General features: G+C 41.9%; 1 protein-coding gene across 2 annotated transcripts in view; it reads left to right on the top strand.

Annotated features, from left to right (window-relative positions):
• The window catches only part of JAK2 (Janus kinase 2), a 77,393-nt gene that overhangs the window by 21,951 nt on the left and 35,873 nt on the right, over positions 1-19,569 (top strand). For both annotated transcript variants that reach the window (XM_087957758.1, XM_087957759.1), the window contains 2 exons: positions 8,035-8,285; positions 17,171-17,294. In XM_087957758.1, coding sequence (XP_087813884.1) covers positions 8,066-8,285; positions 17,171-17,294 — 344 coding nt within the window. In that variant the 5' untranslated portion in view covers positions 8,035-8,065. The remainder of the gene's footprint in view (positions 1-8,034; positions 8,286-17,170; positions 17,295-19,569) is intronic.

Below are 19,569 nucleotides of genomic sequence, written 5' to 3'. Positions count from 1 at the left end.
CTACCCCTAGTGAGGCCCTAGAGGCCTTAAAGCCTGAGGACAGGCGGGCGGAGCTGGCGCTGCGTAGGGCCCACCTATCTGGCGCCTGGGCCATTAAATCGCTACGGCCGCCTCATTTTTCACCAGGTCTTCCATCCGCTGGCTACGTCAGCTCAAGGACCACATCCCTGCTTCCAATCTGAGAGCTCACCAGGATATAGCGAAGTTAGTGGCTGCAGCCGAGTTCTCGGCTGACGCCACTTACCAGTCGGTAAAATTTTCTTCCAGAGCCATCACGTCGCACGTTTGGCTCGCCGCATGCTATGGCTCAAACACTGGCAGGCGGACGTAAAGAATAAGGTCAAGCTGGCCACTGCTCCCATTACGGAGACAAACTGTTTGGCCCAGCTTTGGAACCACTGCTGGTCGAGGGCCGCAGTAAGAGAAAGTATTTGCCCTCCCTTTTTCGAAGATCGGAGACCAGGGGCCCCAGCCCTTTGGAGGAGCTTCCCGCCCTTCTACCAACCCCCTTCCCGCCCAGATACCCTAGACCTCCTTCCTTCCGGTCCCAGGACCGCTCGGACCCGGGTGACAGAACCAGACGCGGTGGCGGCTACAAGAGACCATTCCGGGGATCGGGAGGAAGGCCCTACCGTAGAAGGTAGATCCTCTTCCTCCCTCCCCATTGGCGGCCGCCTCAGCCACTTCGCCGCCCAATGGGACATATCCACCTCCGATGCATGGGTTAGGGACACAATCAGGTTTGGTCTCGCCCTGGAGTTCAGGTCCGCCCCCTGATTGTTTTATCCCATCCCCCTCCTCAAGGGATCCCTCCAACGGGCTCTAATGGATGCAGCCATCCATCATCTTCTTGACATCCAGGCCATTCAACCTGTCCCTCCGGCCCAGAAGGGAAAGGGTTTTTACTCCCATCTCTTTGTGGTGCCCAAACACTCTGGGGTTGGAGAGCCATCCTAGACTTGAAACGGCTCAACCGTCACCTCATCCAGCGTAGATTCAAGATGCACACCTTGCAATCAATTCTCTTAGGCACCAGGCGGGGAGACTGGTTATCTTCCATAGATCTGTCGGAGGCATACCTCCACATTCCAATCAGGCCCTCCCATTACAAATTCCTCAGGTTCTGCCATAATAACCTTCATTATCAATACGTGGCCCTACCCTTCGGTCTGGCTTCGCCCCCGGACCTTCACCAAGGTCCTGGCGGCCCTGGCGGCCCATCTCAGGACCGTTCCCGTCCGCCTCCACTGCTACTTGGGCGATATTCTTATTCTCTCCCGTCCAAATCCCAGGCAGTCAGGGATACCAGGGTCACCCTCTCCGCCTTACGGGCACACGGTTTTCTAGTCAATTGGCAAAAGAGCCAACTTACCCCTTCTACTCGAATTAACCACTTGGGGGCCATAATTGATTCGGTGTCACAGAGAGTTTTCCTCTCTCCGAGAGGTTCCTTAGCATTCAAGCCCTGGTCAATCAGATCAGGCGTTCAAGGAGGGTGGCCTTGTTGGACCTCTCTAAATTGTTGGGCAAAATGGTATCATGCATCTCCATTATTCCCTGGGCTCGTCTACACAGCAGATCCCTCCAATGGTTCCTGCTCCCGTTCCAACGATCCGGAAGAAGCAACTCGAGGGTCAAGGTCAGGGTCCCTCCAAAGGTCCTCACGTCTCTTCTCTGGTGGACCAATCCCTCCATCAACAGAGGCCACCTATTCGCGGAACCTCAACGACTCACCGTCACTACGGACGCAAGCCTATCCGGTTGGGCGCTCATCTCGACTCGATCTCTGCACAGGGCAAATGGTCGCTGACCGAGCAGGGTGCAGCATCAATTGGCTAGAGCTTCACGCCGTCCTTCTGGCCCTGCGCAGCTTTCCTCAGATCCGCAATCATCACGTTCTGTGCTCACGGACAACGTCACGGCCAAGGCCCATATCAACAAGCAAGGGGCACCCAGTCCATCCAGCTAATGAGGGAAGCCGGCGCCTTTGCCGCTGGGCAGAATCCAACCTCTTATCTTTAAAAGCCGAACACATCTCCGGAGTAGACAATACTCAGGCGGACTGGCTGAGCAGGGCCACGGTGGACCAGGCGGAATGGCGTCTCCATCCATCCCTTTTCGAGAAGCGTCCAGAATATTCGGCCTTCCGGTGGTGGACCTCTTCGCTTCCCCGACCAACACTCAGCTTCCACGGTTCTTCTCCGGTATCCGTCTCACAGGTCGGAGAATCACAACGCTCTGCGTTGCCCATGGCCCCAGGGCTCCTATATGCCTTCCCTCCGCTCCCGTTAGTTCCCAGAGTAGTTCAAAAACTCATTCAGGAGAGGGCAGAACTTCTCCTGGTGGCTCCCTATTGGCCCAGGCGACCGTGGTTTGCGGATCTCCGCATCTTATCAGTAGCGCCCCATGGAGGATCCCCCGGACAAGGTCTCCCTCTCTCAGGGGCCCCTTCTGCATCCGGGCCTCAATGGCTCCAGTTAGCCGTCTGGAGGTTGAGCGGATCCGTCTGACTTCTGAGAATCTTTCAACTCAAGTCATCGACACTATTTTGGCCGCCAGGCGCCCTTCCACCACACCAATTTATGATGCCACTTGGAAAGGGTTCTGCAAGTGGTGTAGCGGGTCTCAGGTTAATCCCCTCTCTCCCTCGGTGGCACAGATCCTGGAATTTCTTCAGGAGGGTCTTCGCAAGGGGCTCGCACCTAACACCCTGAGACGGCAAGTTTCTGCTCTCTCAACCGTGGTCTCCTGTGATAACTACGGTTCCCTTTCTCACCACCCCAGGGTTAGATCTTTCCTTAGGGCGCCACCAACCTGTGCCCTCCTACCGTTCACAGGTTCCCCACATGGGACCTCAACAAGGTCCTCGTTTCTCTTACACGTCCCCGTTCGAGCCTTTGAGGGAGTCATCCCTGCAGTTTCTCACCTTCAAGGTAGTTTTTCTAGTAGCTATTACTTCTGCTCGTCGAGTTTCGAATTAGCAGCTCTGTCAGTCAGGAGCGATCTATGCGTGTTCCACGCAGACCGGGTGGTCCTTCGTCCCGACCCTACCTTTCTACCCAAAGTTAACTCTCCCTTCCATAGGTCACAGGAACTGATTTTACCAAATTTCTGCCCCAGGCCCTCCAGGGGCAGGGAGGTCCTCTGGCACACCTAGATGTTAGAAGGGCCTTGCGTATTTATATTAAGCGCACTCAATCCATGCGAAGGTCGAATCCCTCTTCCTATCCTTTCAACCCAGGTCAATGGGGCTTAAGGTTTCCCCTTCCACCATCAGTCGCTGGATCAGGGCTACTATTGCGAGTGCTACCTTTCCCATTCTCTGCCCGCTCCGGGTGGGATAACCGCCATTCCACCAGAAGTGCAGCCACCTCGGCGGCCTGGGCCACACAAGCCCCCATCGCTGACATTTGTCGGGCAGCCACCTGGTCCTCTCCGTCCCGTTTATCAGACATTATAAAATAGATACGTGCGCCTCAGCGGAGGCCTCTTTGGCCGACGGGTCTTACAGAGGGTCATCAGTGGTCCGGAGGGGCCTTCGGGCCAGACGGAGTCCCACCCGTAGGGACAGCCCAGCTTTGGTATGTCCCAGTCTCTGGATGCTCCGAGCGGCTCGAGGGAGAATGGGCGTTGGTTCTTACCTGATCGCCCCTTCTCGGCGAGCCGCAGGAGCATCCAGCCCCACCCTAATTTCTCCGTCTGGTGGGGGCTTTTTCTTCAGCCAAGGAGCCAATAGTAGATTAGAAAGAATCAATAACCTCTCTTCTCGTTATCGCAAAAACTGGGGGGCGCTCCGCGATGTCACGTGAGGGGGCGGAGCGTTTCCTCATCTAAAGCTCAGCCTGCAAGAAGAGGACTCGGAAGCACATCCCAGTCTCTGGATGCTCCTTGCGGCTCGCCGAGAAGGGGCGTATCAGGTAAGAACCAACGCCCATTTTGTGACCTTCTGACAAGCAAAGTCAATGGGGAAACCAGGTTCACTTAACCATGTTACTAATTTAGGAACTGCAGTGATTCGCCTAACAAACGTGGCAAGAAAAGTTATAAAATGGGGCAAAACTCAACAAATTTCTCATTTAACATCATAAATTTTGGGCTCAATTGTGGTTGTAAGTTGAGGACTACCAGTTTAATAGTGAAAAGTGGAATTAGACTTATAATATCTGTTCTTTCCATGAGAATAGAAAAAAGCACAGGTAGTTCTCAACTTACAAATACAAGTGAGCCCAACATTTCTGTTGCTAAGCAAGGCAGTTGTTAAGTGATTTTTGATCCATTTTTCTGACTTTTTGGTACAATTGAGCGCATCACTGAAGTTGTTAAGTGACTCATGCAGTCATTAAGTGAATCTGGTTTCCCACATTGACTTTGCTTGTTGGAAGCTGGCTGGGAAAGCTACAAATGGTGATCATATGACTCCAGGACAGTGCTACTGTCATAAATACATGCCAGTTGCCAAAGGCTCAAATCTTGATCATATGACCTTGGGGATGCTGCAGTGGTCGTAAGTGTGAAAATCGGTCATAAGTCACTTTTTTCAGGGCCATTGTACCTTTGAATGGTCACTAAATGAACGGTTGTAAGTTGAGGTCCATCTGTAGTGTCATTTCCTGTTGAGCCAACTTGTGTTAAAAATACAGATTTTATTCTGGTTTACTTCTTTAGGGTACATTGTAATGTTAAATAGAATATTTTGGTCTATCATTTCTTAGTTTATTTGAAACTTGAATTCAAAGGAGATTTGTTTTTAATTCTAAATACGAGTACATTTGAAATAAAGAACTGGATGCTATATTCTTCATTGCTTTACTTCTGTTTAAATACAGGAGTGAGAGCTGCTGTTTGCTCTGTGTCCCATTTTGGCCTCATTCATTTTATTAGATCACAGCTGGTGAAGTTAAATAACATTTTTAATTAAAACCCCTACTATGAAAAATGCTGCATACTGAAACTGTTTTAACAGAAAACTTTTTTTTAATGCTTGAATGTCCTTTGTGTTTTTATTTAGCAGCATGTCGAGTGCTTAGCTAAAGCAGCTAAACCATTTGTTTGCTAATTCATTGCTGGGTTTTTTTTTCATGGAATAGGGAAAGGTTGATGTTGTAAGCCTCCAGAGCCACCTTGCAGCAAGATGGGCAGCAAATGAATTTTAATAAATAGAATAAATGTTATAACCTAATAGCAATAGCACTTAGACTTACATACCGCTTTATAGTGCTTTACAGCCAAATGTTACTTTTTGATATACATAAAAGGAAGGATTGAATTATTTCCCAACTTTTCTAGTTTCTGAGAGTGGTGTCTGTTTTTATAGTAATTTGGTTCTTTTTTTTTTAATGAGAACAATATTTGCATGTTTTTTATCCCACAAGTATTCGTACTCTGAATACATGAAGCTGCTCACATTGCTCAGTTCATGGCTACATAACCAACATCTTGCAGCACTTGTTTTCAGGATTGTTACCATCTGCTAAAATATTTATTGAACAGTTGAATAGTTCATAGTTCAATTTGAATTTATGATTGACAGACTGATGATTACACAGTGTATGATTGTTTCCCAAACCTCTTTATAACTGTGTTAATACAGTATATCTTGATGCTGAAATACTCCTTTTTGAGTTGTGGAACCGAATCTTTTGGAATAAATTATCACAGATTTCTAAAAACTGTGTTTCTGTGTTGCATATTTGCTTGGCATTGCCTTCTTCTTGAAACTAAGAGATAATTATTGGCTTGAGCACTCAGTTGGCTTCATGTCTAAGGCAGAACTTAAGGTTTCTTTGTTTCTAGCCTGAGGCTTTGACCAGTTCATCAACCTGGCTTTTTTGTAGCCTTCTAAAACCATGCTGCTGAAGGCCTAAAGGGGTCAAAATATTCCCCCACTTTCGTCAATTTCTTTCTAAATTTCCAAATTTCACTATAGAAATTTCAATCTATTTTTCAAAATTAGGTTAGACAGAAAATAGCTTGGCTCATGCATACTACTCACCATTAAATCCCATCAAACGTTTTCATTCCAGGAATACCATCAAATCATCAAACGACCTCTGGTGGCTCTTCAGAGAGTTAGAGTTATGTCCCTAAATCTTAGAAATTTTCTTACTTCTTATGCAAGAAGGATTTTTTGTTGTGGATTCTTGAAAACCATCCAATTATGTTTTTGATGTCCATAGGAAAAATTAGGTGATCAGAAATTTATCTCTTAAAATACATTTAGGTGTAAATAAAACGATGCATTATTTTAAAGTAAAAGGACAAATAGTTGGGCAGTAATTTAATTTTTTACCTTCTCAATCTGCAACTATATTTAATAACTCTGATACTATCTTTATCTCAAGCGTCATTTGATCATTTCAGAGTCCAGTTATAAACGGAGATGCAAATGTCTAAAACTCTCAAAAGCACTGATCTATAGCACTTCATTTCTAAATTTTATTTATAGTCTGCCGGCTTTATTTTTTTTCCTGGATTGTCTTTCTGACACATTTTGCCATTGTGTCCAATCATAGCACCTCAAATGCTGGCTTCCATCATTGAGGCCTGTTCCCATTTGTGAAGTATTATTAAATACCTTCCTTAAGAATAAAATTAGAAACTATATTAACATAAACCTGGTCCATCTATGGTGAAAAATTGGACAGTCTGACATATTTTTCCTCTAGAATTTCACCTGTCACAGAAATCATATCAATCTACACTGGTGCAAGATTAAAGAGCCTTGCTTATTTGGGCTAAGGCATTCTGAAGCTAAAAATATCATCTAAAATCCTATTTTAGTCAGGACTGCTATGTTTTGCATGTTGAAGGTGAGATCCAAAAGTTCTCCTTAATATCAAATGTATCCAACATACTGTAAACTCATTAACTTGACTGTGATGAAGCATTTATCTTTAAGAATTGCATATATTTTGCAGGAGCCTAGCTATTCTTTTCTGAATCATTACACATTAGATAATTCAGTATACATAACTAAAGTATACATAAATTAATAAGTGTCAGATAGAAAAGTTTTTCATGTAACAGTTCAATGTGGGTGGGCTTGCTGCCTTTCAGCTCCTTATCTGTCATATAAAAGCTCCCTGATACCCATTTTATGAGCCTGTATTTTGCAGTGGCTACAATAGAGTTGCATTTGACAATATTGAAAGGATCTCTTGCAGCAAATATCTTGTGGCATTTTAAAAGCAGTCACATTATTATGGTATGAACTTTGGATTATGTCGTCAAATACACATGAAGAAGGTATTGTGAGTTGTTTAAGTTCTGAAAAATGAGCCTTGTGCCTCTCAAAGGAAAGTAAATTGATGAAAAATAAAACTGAATGGAATAAAATATGTTAGTACTGGAAAATGTTAAAAAACCAGAACCCTGCCCTGCACAGAACCCTTATATGTTCATATAAGGCAACATCAGGTGTCAATTGAGTGCATCACCATTTGTTGGGATGCCAGATTTTCATCTTCAGTTTATGCATTAGGGAAGGTTGCTCAATATTCCTGCAAGAGATGAAGCAATAAGGACAGTCATTTACAAGGTACTGGGACAACAAAGTCCAACACCCTTCCCTTCAAGCATAACTAGACTTTTTGTCCTGAAAGTCCTATCTGGCCTTGATTTGATTTGATTTGGGTGCTGCAAATGGTTTCTGGTGTTGAAAAAATGTTAAATATGGTTGGATTTTCGAAATTCTCAGTAATCTCTTTTGTCAGTTACTATGTAGTATCAGAGCATACATATTTATATTTTGCTGGCTTTAGTCTTTCGAGAAGTTGGTTTTGTAGTATAGGAAACATTATTTGCTTCAGATTACTTAGAAGGTCGATTGAGAGTCAGTGATCCTATAAAATTGTATCATCAGCATTTGTTAAATTCTTAAGAGTTTCAGAGGGAGGGAGGGAGAGAGAGAGAGAGCATTCATTTTTGGAATGCTGGACTGCCCTGAATAAACCAAATCTATAAACTAAAACTAATGCAAAATATTCTAGATACATAGATAAAATGCTTACAGATTTTAATGTTAATATCTTGCAGGAAGATATGCTGAACAGAATGTAAAGATATCATGGCCTTACTTACAGTGACAGATATGGAAGGAACAGTATCATCTACTATTCATCAAAATGGTGGTATCGTTGGAAATTCTACCATTTCTCGACCGTCAGAACAGCCTTTTCGAATTTACCTTTATAATTCCGCAGGAAAGACAGAAAGTGACTATCTACTGTTTCCAGCTGGAGAGTATATTGCAGAAGAAATTTGTGTGGCCTGCTGTAAGGCTTGCGGTAAGAACATAGCTTTTTTTTTTTTTAAAGTACAAATATATTGTCTTCCTTTGTTAGGATTTTGTAAGAAACAACCTTGCATTTGAGGGTTTGTTTGTTGATGTCTTTGGATCAAATGAATGGGTCTGTTCAACTCCTGAAATTTATCCCCCCTTTCAGTCTGCAACAATAGCTCATCATATTAGTCTTGTTCAGACAAATTTTGTATTTATTTTCTTTCTTTCTCTCTCTTCTTTCTCTTCAGTTTGTACGCCACACAACTCCTCCAAAGACTCCCAATCCTTCCCACTCCTTTTCTCTGGCACAGTCAGCAGAAAAATTCTGATTCTAATTTATCCATATTTCAGTTGCAAAACCACTTTCAAATGTACTACATACATCTTTATAGTACAGCTTCAGAAATTGTGCTTTCAATAAACCATGGATAAGAACTGCCAGATGGTTTCAGGACCCAATAGGGGAGCTTCACACTGAAGGTGGTAGATTAATTATGACCTAATCCCACCTCCCACCTACCCCTGTGTCTGGCTCCCTCCTTTGCCATGTTGTGCTAATGATTTTGTTTGCTGTGTTATTTTATAATAGATGATTTTAAAGGTTTTTTAATGGTTTTATGTTATAAGCCATCCAGAGTCATTGGATATGAGATGGGCGGCAAATAAATTTCATAATAAATAAATAAAATATATAAAAAATAAGACTAAGGAAAGTTTATCTACAGTGCTAAAATAAAATAGCTAGTTATATTGATCATGCCAAAGGAGGAAGGGGGAGCTCATTCATGTATCTCTGAACTGTAATTTAGAGATGTATATTACATATCTTTTTATTGATCAGATTTTATAGTTTAATGGATTAAGTGAATCTTGTTAAAGGATTGAGGGTATGGCCTTTATATTACTTAGTCAGAACTTCACTGCTGTTACATGTGATGACATAAATCCTTACCTTTATTTTACGGTATCATATGTCAAATAGATTAAAAAGTAATTTAACTCATGCTGTGATACATGATCTGAACAGTTACTTCCAAAATCATTTTTGAGAACAGTGCCAGGCATCTTTGTTATCCAGTGAGAAATTTGGTAGCAGTTTTTGGAACATGAATGCAGTGCTTGCCTGCAATTTGTTCAAGCAACGTTTGGAGCAGTGTATATGTGTGTTGCTAAGATTATGCAACTGTTGTATGGAGTTTTCCATTGTAGTTTTATCGTTCTGGAGACAGATAATGACTGCTTGGAGTGGCAGATAGATGCTATGTCCACACTTCTGTCTTCTGAAGCGCCTCTTGCAGAATTAATATGAGGCATTGATTTACTTTAATTTGGCAAACAGTTAAAATGCCCATATTGATATAGACAAGAAATAACTTCATGGCTGGCTTACTTGCAAGTCATATTACTACACCATTTATTTACCAATGTAACTCTGAAAATAACAGTAGCACTTAGACTTATATACCACTTCATAGTACTTTACAGCCCTCTTCAAGCAGTTTACAGAGTCAGCCTATTGCCCCCAACAATCTGAGTCCTCATTTTACTGACCTCGGATGGATGGAAGGCTGAGTCAACCTTGAGCCTGTGAGACTCGAACTGCCAAACTGCAGGCAGCCAGGAGTCAGCAGAAGTAGCCTTCAGTACTTCATTCTAACCACTGCGCCACCACAGCTCTTGCAGTTCAATTTGGACCATGTCTCAAATTATATACAACTAATAATTTGGTCCTTTTACCCTAATATTTGCCAGTATGGATCTTCAAAGCAATTTGAGTCTGTAAAGTATGTTTTTTGCAAGATATAGTATGGCATGGCACCTGAATTAATCTCTTCCTATCTTATATCTCATTGACTGTTTTCATGTATTGCAATAAGCTATAATGTGATTTGATGGATATTAGTTTAGCATGGTTATATACTATATAATACAGTGGTGTATATTAGTTTAATATGGGTTTAATATAAATGGCGACCCTTACTATTATGGCAGGCTGTTTTCAAGCAGAATGGCAGAATGTGTGAATGGATATGAAGTTTTTTGGCTTTGACCCTGCCTCCTATTGGCATGTAATATCAATTTCTCTCAGGAGAACTTGACTTCACACTGGAAGAATATCCTTGTTTTTGTCCTGCTGTGTGTGTTTTCCTTGCACAAGAAGAGCAATAGGGGTAGGACAGTAGGCCTGATTTCCATGTACAAGACCTAAAGTATTGAAAAAATGGGGGGGGGGTGGTGCAGGCAAGCCTAGTTCCCAATATTCCTGCCCAGTGTATTTTGCATGTTTTCTGAGAAGTTCTACAAGTGGTTTCTAAATAAGTTGAACTTCATGCATTTTACAGTCCCAACTTATCCAGGTTGCTTCTTGTAGATAACTTTCGTGTTCACCTTCCTGATGATTAAGTGGAGAGCGAGAGGACAGATTTCGTATGTACATACACACATTCCACATTTCAAATGGTAAAATATGCAGGGAGATGCCTATAAACGATTGCATAAAGCTAATTTTCAACTCAAGTTGTATTTGCAAATTTTACTTGTTTGTTTTAAAGGAGGGGCACTGATTTAAACATTTGGCAGCAGGTAATTGACTAAACTAAAAAAAAACTTAACAAGATAGCATTGTTTGCATTGTAAAAACAAGATTTGCTAACTTTGGCAGTTGCTACAGAAAACAGCAAGGGAAAGTATTTGGCTATGATTAGTGTGATGGCAAGAATGCTAAAGGTCACAGACGTATCTTAATCCTCTGTCTGACTTGGTTTTCATCCCAGATACGTAATCATAGTGCCAGAATGCTTTTCTGCATCTGAATTGATACTGAGTTTCCATATTAAAATTTCTGCAGAGTCAAGGAAAGGAGTAGGAAAAGGGAGGGCAGAACCGGAGGGAGAGTGAAAAGAGGGATCAGCCCAGAATCCCTATGTAGCCATATGAGAACTAACCAACCCTCCTTGAGTGCCATTGAGCCTTATCTTATACAAGTGCCAACCATTCCTTAAAAAGATTCCTGTGCTTAGGTTTTAAGTAATAAATCAGTTTAATTGAACCTTCGTGTGTGGACCTATTCTTTTGCTCCTGAGTGGGAGGGGAGTTGCATAGCTACAGAATATATCCAGCGAGCAATATCCAGAAAATTCTAGGAGTGCAAAAATTCAGTATTTGTAGTTTTCTTTTTATTAGTAGTTGTAAGTTTTTTGTTCTTTTCCAGTCAAATAGGGTAAATTTCCTCAATATGAATTACCAAATAGCAACATAAAAGCAAGGTGTATTTTTTTTTCTTTTTGCTACTCAGCCACATTAGAATTGGTCTTCATACCATCTTTTTATACATCAGCTTTCACAAGGTTATGATGTATTTTATTTAAAAAGAATTGAATGAGCCATAAAAATAAACGATGACATGCTGAGAATTATTTAATATTCATGCTTTCATTCATTAGTATTCATTCATACAATATATTAAATAATTTATAAGGCCACCTAGCTCTAGGCAACATACATTAAAAACAGTAGTATAATACAATACAAATGCCCTCCCCCCCAAAAAAAGAAAAATCTGGAAGGAAACAATGATTAAAAGACAATCAGCCATGTGGGACCATTATCCATTCTAGCTTGGGAAATACAGCTAGGTTTCAGAGTTCTTTTGACCATGATCCAGGGGAAAGGGGCAGTATAGCTCAAGGCAAGGATGTTGTATCAGAAGATAGAAGCTTTGGCAGAGAAAATATGTTTCCTAGGTCCTATCAGGTGGATAGATAACCAGGCCCTATTCCACAAAGGGCTTATTGGTCATAATTAGTACTTGAATTATACTCTTCCCTTGACTGGTAACCATTGCAGCTCATGGAGCAAAGCTATTACAGTGACCTGATGATATATATACAAAATTGCCCAAACTGCTGCATTCTGCAGCTTCTATGTGGTTTTCAAGGACAGAGCTCCAATTAGGCTGCATTGCAGTAATTTTTATGAAGGGTCTTTGGTGCTCTCTGAGCTTGGTTGTTTTCTTGCAGACATTTCATTACCCAAACTAGGTAATATCAGTGCTAGCTTGGATAATGTTACCTTGTTTGGTTAATGAAACATTCTCAAGAAAGCAACCAAACTCAGAGAGCACCAAAGACTCCTCATTTCCATTCCGAGCTACAAATATTATCCTTTGTTATTAGTTTATATCTTAGGTGATCAAAGTGTCAGTGCCTGAAAGGCCTCACAGTCAAGGGAAGGGTACAATTGCTTCACAAGATGGATTTCTGCAAAAGTCTTCTTAGCCATAGCTTCCACTTTTGGGCTGAAATACTGAGTTCAAGAAAGCCTCCCAATTGTGCAGGAATACCCAAAAAACTAAAGGTGTCACGTTATTGGCCCTAGAAAGGTTCAGTTACCCATACCTACCCAATCTTGACTTGAAGCCCATTCTTCCCTGTTTAATCCTCCACAGCCTAAGGACACTTGGGAAAGATTTGGACAACATTGCTTGGTCAGTCAAGTATTGAGATACATAACTGGGTATCATCCGCATATTGAAGAAGTGAAGATCAGAAAAGAAAACCTTAAGTCATTTTATGCTTAAATCGTGCGGTGATAGTTTTACTTAGTGTTTATAATTTACTATGGTATTCTGGAAACTTCTAACTTCAAATTAACTAGCTGTATCAAAATTAACTATCTATAGCAGGGGTGTCAAACTGGATTTCTTTGAGGGCCAGATCAGCACTGTAGTCCTCTGCCGGCCAGGTGGAGAGGCAGGATAGATGCCTCCTGCAGCACTCTGCTGGCTGAAAACAAACTGAGTGGCGTGTTTCCAGGATGCTTTGGGGACATTTTGGGCCATTTTTCAGGCAATTTTTGGGACCTGTTTTGGGCTGTTTTCTAGGCTGCCGGAGGCCATGGAGGGTGAAAACAGCCCGTTTTAGCCACCAGAGGCACCGTGGGCCGGTACTTTGATATTTATAGGCCGGCCCTATGGGCCAGATTTAAGCACCTTGCGGGCCTTGAGTTTGACACCCCTGATCTATAGCAAAATGTGTGCTTAAATGTTTTAAATGGATTATAATTCAGTTTATCTTGTTAACATTTTTAATAATATAGAACAGTGGCCTCCGAGTTTTGGGCACCAGGGACTAATTCCATGGAGAGAGGTTTTTCTGCGGGCCAGAGGGGTCAGACTTGGTTTGCCTGCATCCCATGGATGGGGCTTCACATGTTTGTGCTTCCTGGTATCTAGCATGCTGTGGACTGGCGCCGATCCACGGACTCTGCGTTGGAGACCTCTGCTATAGAATATATTGAATTTATCCCATTTTATATTATTATAAAGCAGAATGTGAGAATTGAGAAGCTAAAATAAACCCAGTTAGCTTTTTCTTCCTGTTAAAAAAATCTTGTTGCACTACTAGATTGCATCACTGATAACAAACCAGTATTCTAGAAGTACAGGTATGCAAGACATATTTTATTTTAAGTAATTTCATTTCAAATTTGAAGCCATTATTCTGGGTTGAAAATGGATTTTTAGACCATTGTGGAAGCATTTTGAGATTGAAATGCTTCCAAAATAGCCCAGAACTCAAAGGCTTTGCATAGCTCTCAGAAGAAACTATCCGTAATTGGAATATATTAACAGTTTGTTTAAATATTATCCATTTGGTAATATTGGATTCCATAAACATTGTTAATAAAAGTTCAGTTGTTTAAACATACCCTGGAAAAGCTTAAGTATACATATTCCAAGGAAACTCAAAATATCCTGCTCAAACTTTTGTATGGAAGTGTGCCAATTGATTTGAAAATGCACTAATTGATTTGAAAATACTATTCTTCAGAGTTAGCACAGACTTGCAGCTTTTCACATCTCACATTTGTTGTCTTAGCTCATGTGCCTTGTCAGACGTTATATTTTGATGAGCTGCTGACTAGTTTTGGGCAGTATTTGTCCAGGAAATACTATTTCATTTCATGTCTTTCTTTTAATATCTATTATATGATGTTTTTAAAAAAAATATCTGTATTGCCAAAGACTTCTTACCCAACCTGGTAATTCCTACATTCCTACTTGAGGCTCTACTAGCATTCTCTTCTTAATAGATAGGGAGCAATAATTGCATTTCTGTTGAAATTGTGACATTATGGGGCTGATGTATAATGATTAAACAAAACATTTGGTGAACAAAACATTTGGTGAAATTGTGACATTATGGGGCTGATGTATAATGATTAAACAAAACATTTGGTGAACAACAACACACTAACAACCTATGTCTAGAAAAACAATTAGAATGCATAATTTCTGCTCAAATGAAAAGCCCAACATATGTAACCAATTCTTTCAGTCTCTTGAATTCAGTATCTGGATGTTTAAATCATCATTAAAGATGATAAATTATTACATCATTTCAATTCTTATAAAATATAAATTCAGAATTATAAATATGAACATGATCTCTGCTGAGTTAGAAGTTTGCTTCTAGAACAGAAGAGATTTAGCTTGAAGTGAAGAAAGCAGCTAAGAGAAGAATAAAGTTACCTTAAAAGCACTGATGAGTAAGAAATAAGAGGAGTTCTCTGTTTAAGTTTTGAAATAACTGTAGAGATCAAGATGTGATATGCGCACTTGGAAGCACAACGCTAAAAACTATATAAACATGCACAGGACAGATCTCATGATTGATCCTTATCATTTGTTATATGAGAGCGGTAAGATATTCATGCTTCTTTTTGTTTTGGACCTAATATTTATAAGGTGCTGCCTGCCTACGTTAGGGTGTAGTCCAAGGACTACCTCTTTATATCAATCAGTAATTCCTCAGTCCCACAATATGTCAGTGCTTAATAAAGGGAATCTTGAATTGCCCTTTGAAACCAACTGACAATACAGCCATGTAGCAGTGGTGATACATGGGCATACAGTTTTCAAGGTAGGTGTTCTTGCACCCGCATCAGTCACGTTGGGGGGAGCTTTTCTTTCGGCACAGGTGAAGAAGGAAGCTGCACTGACTGCTCCCCCATTTAACTTCTTTTGTTAAAAATCCAGAGGCTCTTGGGAGAGTCAGGAAATGAAGATGCCTGTCTTGAATAGGGCTTCACAGCTGTGAGGGTGACAACTTAGAAAACCAAAAGTCAACACAACTCATCCAAATCAAGTGTCTTGCATACACTTAAGCTTGAAGGTTCATGCCTATATCAGTAGACAAAGAAATATTGAATATATTTTACATAGGGATACTAAAGCACTTGCTTAGCATCACAAAACTGCTGGCAGGCAATATGTAATCTGTGTTTCCCACAAGCAGCAAAGCACTTATTCTCAAACAAAACAAGGTACATGCAGCGGTATTGTTTGTGTACAAAACTCTCAGAACACACGTATTTTGACTTTTGCTCAAAACACTAAGGAAACAGCTGCTTTGAAGTCAGCATATTTCAAGTTCAGAACATTCTATTCTTTTTTTTCTCCTTTCCAGCTTTTAAAAACTTTTAAATGTCCAGAAATCTTTATTATCCCTTTGACTTTTATTTTCAGCTTAGATTCCTATTAATGTCAAAGTGGATTTTTTTTTTCAGTTTCTTGCTTAAGTCTCTTAGCTGTCAGTATAAGGAAGGGAAGAAAAAAAAACCTAATCCTTTCCCTTCTCTCTCTCCTTCGCAGCTTAAAAATCTTCTTTGGGAACAATGTTGTTAAGTTTAAATTCCAGGGTACCTTATTTGTTACTTTTGCTGTTTGACCCGGTCAACCAAAACTTTCTCTTCTTATCTTCCTCCTGCACATTCTTTTCAGGTCGAGTTCTTCTTTGTGGTGGCCATTTCTGACCACCGCTACAACCACCTTCGGGAAAGGGAGTAATGGCCAGCTGGGGAGGAGAGATGCGGCTCTCCTCAACCCTGCAGGCAGTCTCCCCCCTCTTCACCACCTCTACGGGGTGGCTTAGCCCCGAAACCAGCCGGCTCGGGGCGCTCCAGTGGCAAGCACGGATTGAAGCCTCGGAGAGACGAGGTTTCGGTCTGTCGCCAAAGAAGCTCTAACCGGAAGTCCAGGAGGAAGCTGAGTTTTGTAATGCTGTTTTTCACATTGAACTGTCCCATAGTGTTACAAGGATTCTGCAGTTTTCTGGGACAGATTGGAGTGCCATAATGTCTGCGCACATGTGTGTGCATGCATGTGCAAATATGTGCATGCCTATGCCTACTATAAAATTACTGGAAATCAACTCTCATTCTGATCAGATGAGCATCTACTGGGCCAAAGAGCCTTCTCTTTGCAGAAATATACCATTAACAGTTTCCATTTAGTTTATCTTCTCTATTTTTAGCATGTGAATATACATCCAACTTGTGAAATCAAAGCCAGTAGTGAAAGGGGGTTATACGGTGACTGCTGCTGAAGGGACATCTAGTCCTATTCCTTTCTGTATAATGTTTGTTTATATCTCTTATTTAAAAATTGCTGAAAAGAAAATCATCTTTTGAGATTTAAAATCCAAAGGAAGAATGAAACCTTGCAGGTGCTGCCAGTGAAGTATCTTTTAATACCAAGTTCTGTGTGATAAAGACTTTACAGATTGTGCTCATTCAACTGCCACTCATTCAGTGATTGTTCAAACTTATGACTGTTCCTTGTACTTACAGCATTGCCAACAGTTATATGATCATCATTTGCAACCTTCTTTGATGGCTTCCCGTTATCAAATCAATGAGGAAACAAGTGGGAAGTTACAAATGGTGATCATGTGACATCCTCACTTAACAACCCACAGTGATTTGCCTAATGATATAACTGAGTGGAACATTCATATGACCACATCGCTTAGCTATGAAAATTCCAATCCCAGTTACCATTGTTAAATGAGGAAATTGTTAAGTCCGTCTTTCTCTTTTGCCTTATAGGGATCCTGCCTCTGTACCACAACATGTTTGCACTAATGAGTGAGGTTGACCGATGTTGGTATCCTCCAAATTACACCTTCCAAATAGATGGATCAGCTACTGTCACTGTACTCTACCGAATAAGGTAATGCTAATTGTGGTTTAATTGGTAGTAAATGGGACTCTGTAGTGAGATTGCAGTGCTTTGTTCCTGAAAACAAAACTAATATTTCTGGAAAAGGTTTGAGTCAGAATTTGATTTTACTTATGTATCATCTTAAAGGACTTTTTTCAGTCATATGTAAAGAAGCAACTTTAATCAGAGAATCAAGAATGTCAGTTAATAGTTTCTTTAATCTGAGTTTCTAATATTTGAGCATAAATAAGAATGAACAGGAATGCTGAATTACCACAGCTTATCAAATACATAGGAGCTGAGGGATTGGCAGCACAAGCAAACAAAAGCCAGCCATCAACACACCAATCAGCCAATAGGAAGGCACCACACAAACATGACTCACAGAACAGCCAAACATGTATTTCAGTAGCGAGATATTCCCTGAAGACAGATTCCAGCACAAGCTCGAAAGCTTGGAAGAGTAAATCTCTGGTCCCAGTAACTGTCCCATATTTGATTTCATAAATAAGAGTGTTTCATACAAAGAGCAGTAATTTTTTTAGCCCTTTACTGGCAATCTTGAGCAACAGAGTCACTTGAGATTTTAGGGCAACATGGCTGATAAAGATTCTGTAAAACCTTGGGAACTTAATTTCATTCACCTTGAAATAGTTTTAATAGTGTCAGGACCAATGCCCAGTGAAAGCCTTTTCCTTAATTGAAGGTTATAAAGCACGGGTGTCAAACTCGCTGTGTAACATTGCCATCACATGACATATCACAATGTTTTTTCCTTTTGCGTAGCTGGGGTGAGTGTGGCCTACGTGTGACACATCTGGCCCACAGGCCGCCAGTTTGACACCCCTGATATAGAGGATTTGCCATGGTGGCACAGTGGTTAGAATGCAGTACTGCAGGCTAACTCACTGTTCACTCCAGGAGTTCAACTCTGAGCTCAAGATTGACTCAGCCTATCCTTCCAAGGTCAATAAAATGAAAATAAAATAAAAAACCAGGTTGTTGGGGGCCATATGCTGACTGTAAACCTCTTAGAGAGAGCTAAAAGCACTGTGAAGTGGTATATAAGTCTAACTGCTGTTGCTATTTGTTACCTTTTATGATCCTTATAATTCTTTTTGCTCAGGAGTAAAATTCCTTCTTTAAATACCCTACAGCAGGGGTCCTCAACCACCGGTCCGCGGACCGGTACCGGTCCGTGGAGCACTCTTTACCGGGCCGCAAAGAAAAAATAAATAAATAAAAATGGTGGCTTTCTTCGCCTTCGGTGAATGCTGCTGGGATCAGGGATCAAAGACACAAATGAAAGAAGAGGGAGGAAGCAACCAAAGCCTGTCCTGCTCTCTGGCTCAGCAGCTTCGGTTTCCTCCCGCCTCGTTCCTCTCTCAGTCGCTCTCTCGCTCCTCCACCAGCCCAGGAAGAAACTGCTTCCAAGAAGCCGGGGGGGTGGCTTTCCTGTCTGCTGCAGCTCCTCCGAAGCGCCCGTCCACCCCCACCCCGCCCGCCTGCACGCGCTTCAATCCACAGTGCTCCGTTCTGCCTGCCTGCCTGTCTGGTTGTTTCGGAGCAGCTTCGCTGAGAATAATAACTATTCGCCTCTTTTTATCAGCCGAAGCTGCTCCGAAACGAAGAAGGCAGGCAGGCAGGCAGAACGGAGCACTGTGGATTGAACTGGGGCGGGCAGGCGGGCGGGCGGGGTGGGGGTGACCGGGCGCTTCGGAGGAGCTGCGGCGACAGGAAAAGCCACCCCCAGCTTCTTTGAAGCAGTTTCTTCCTGGGCTGGTGGAGCAGCGAGAGAGCGACTGAGAGAGGAACGAGGCAGACACCTGAGGGAGGGAGGGAGACACCTGAGGGATGGGGCTGAGGGAGGCAGGGCCGAGGCGCTCCTGAACTTGGTGGTTTGCTGGCAGACGTTTTATTACCCGACTAGGTAACAACATCAGATGTTACCTAGTCAGGTAATGAAACGTCTGCAAGCAAACCACCAAACTCGGATTCTCCCCCGGTCCTTGAAAAAGTGTTTGTGCTTGAAACTGGTCCCTGGTACAAAAAAGGTTGGGGACCACTGCCCTACAGCATAAATGCCTTATGGGCTAATAATAATTTCTGGTCCTTTACATGGCTTTAACTATCTGGGCAATAGTATACAGGTAGTTCTCATTTAACCATTCATTCAACAACTGTTTCAAGTTGCTATAGTGCTGAACAAGAGGGTATGTAAGATGAATCTTCATAGATTCAGCCCTGGGTCATGTGATCGTGATTCATGCACTTGGTGACCATC

This window comes from Notechis scutatus, chromosome 2, assembly GCF_049901735.1.
Source record: "Notechis scutatus isolate UNSWTSFEM ecotype Mainland chromosome 2, rNotScu1.2, whole genome shotgun sequence".
Classification (NCBI taxonomy): Eukaryota; Metazoa; Chordata; class Lepidosauria; order Squamata; family Elapidae; genus Notechis; species Notechis scutatus.
The sequence above is the reverse complement of the archived record's forward strand: the minus strand, read 5'-3'. Positions and strand labels throughout refer to the sequence as shown.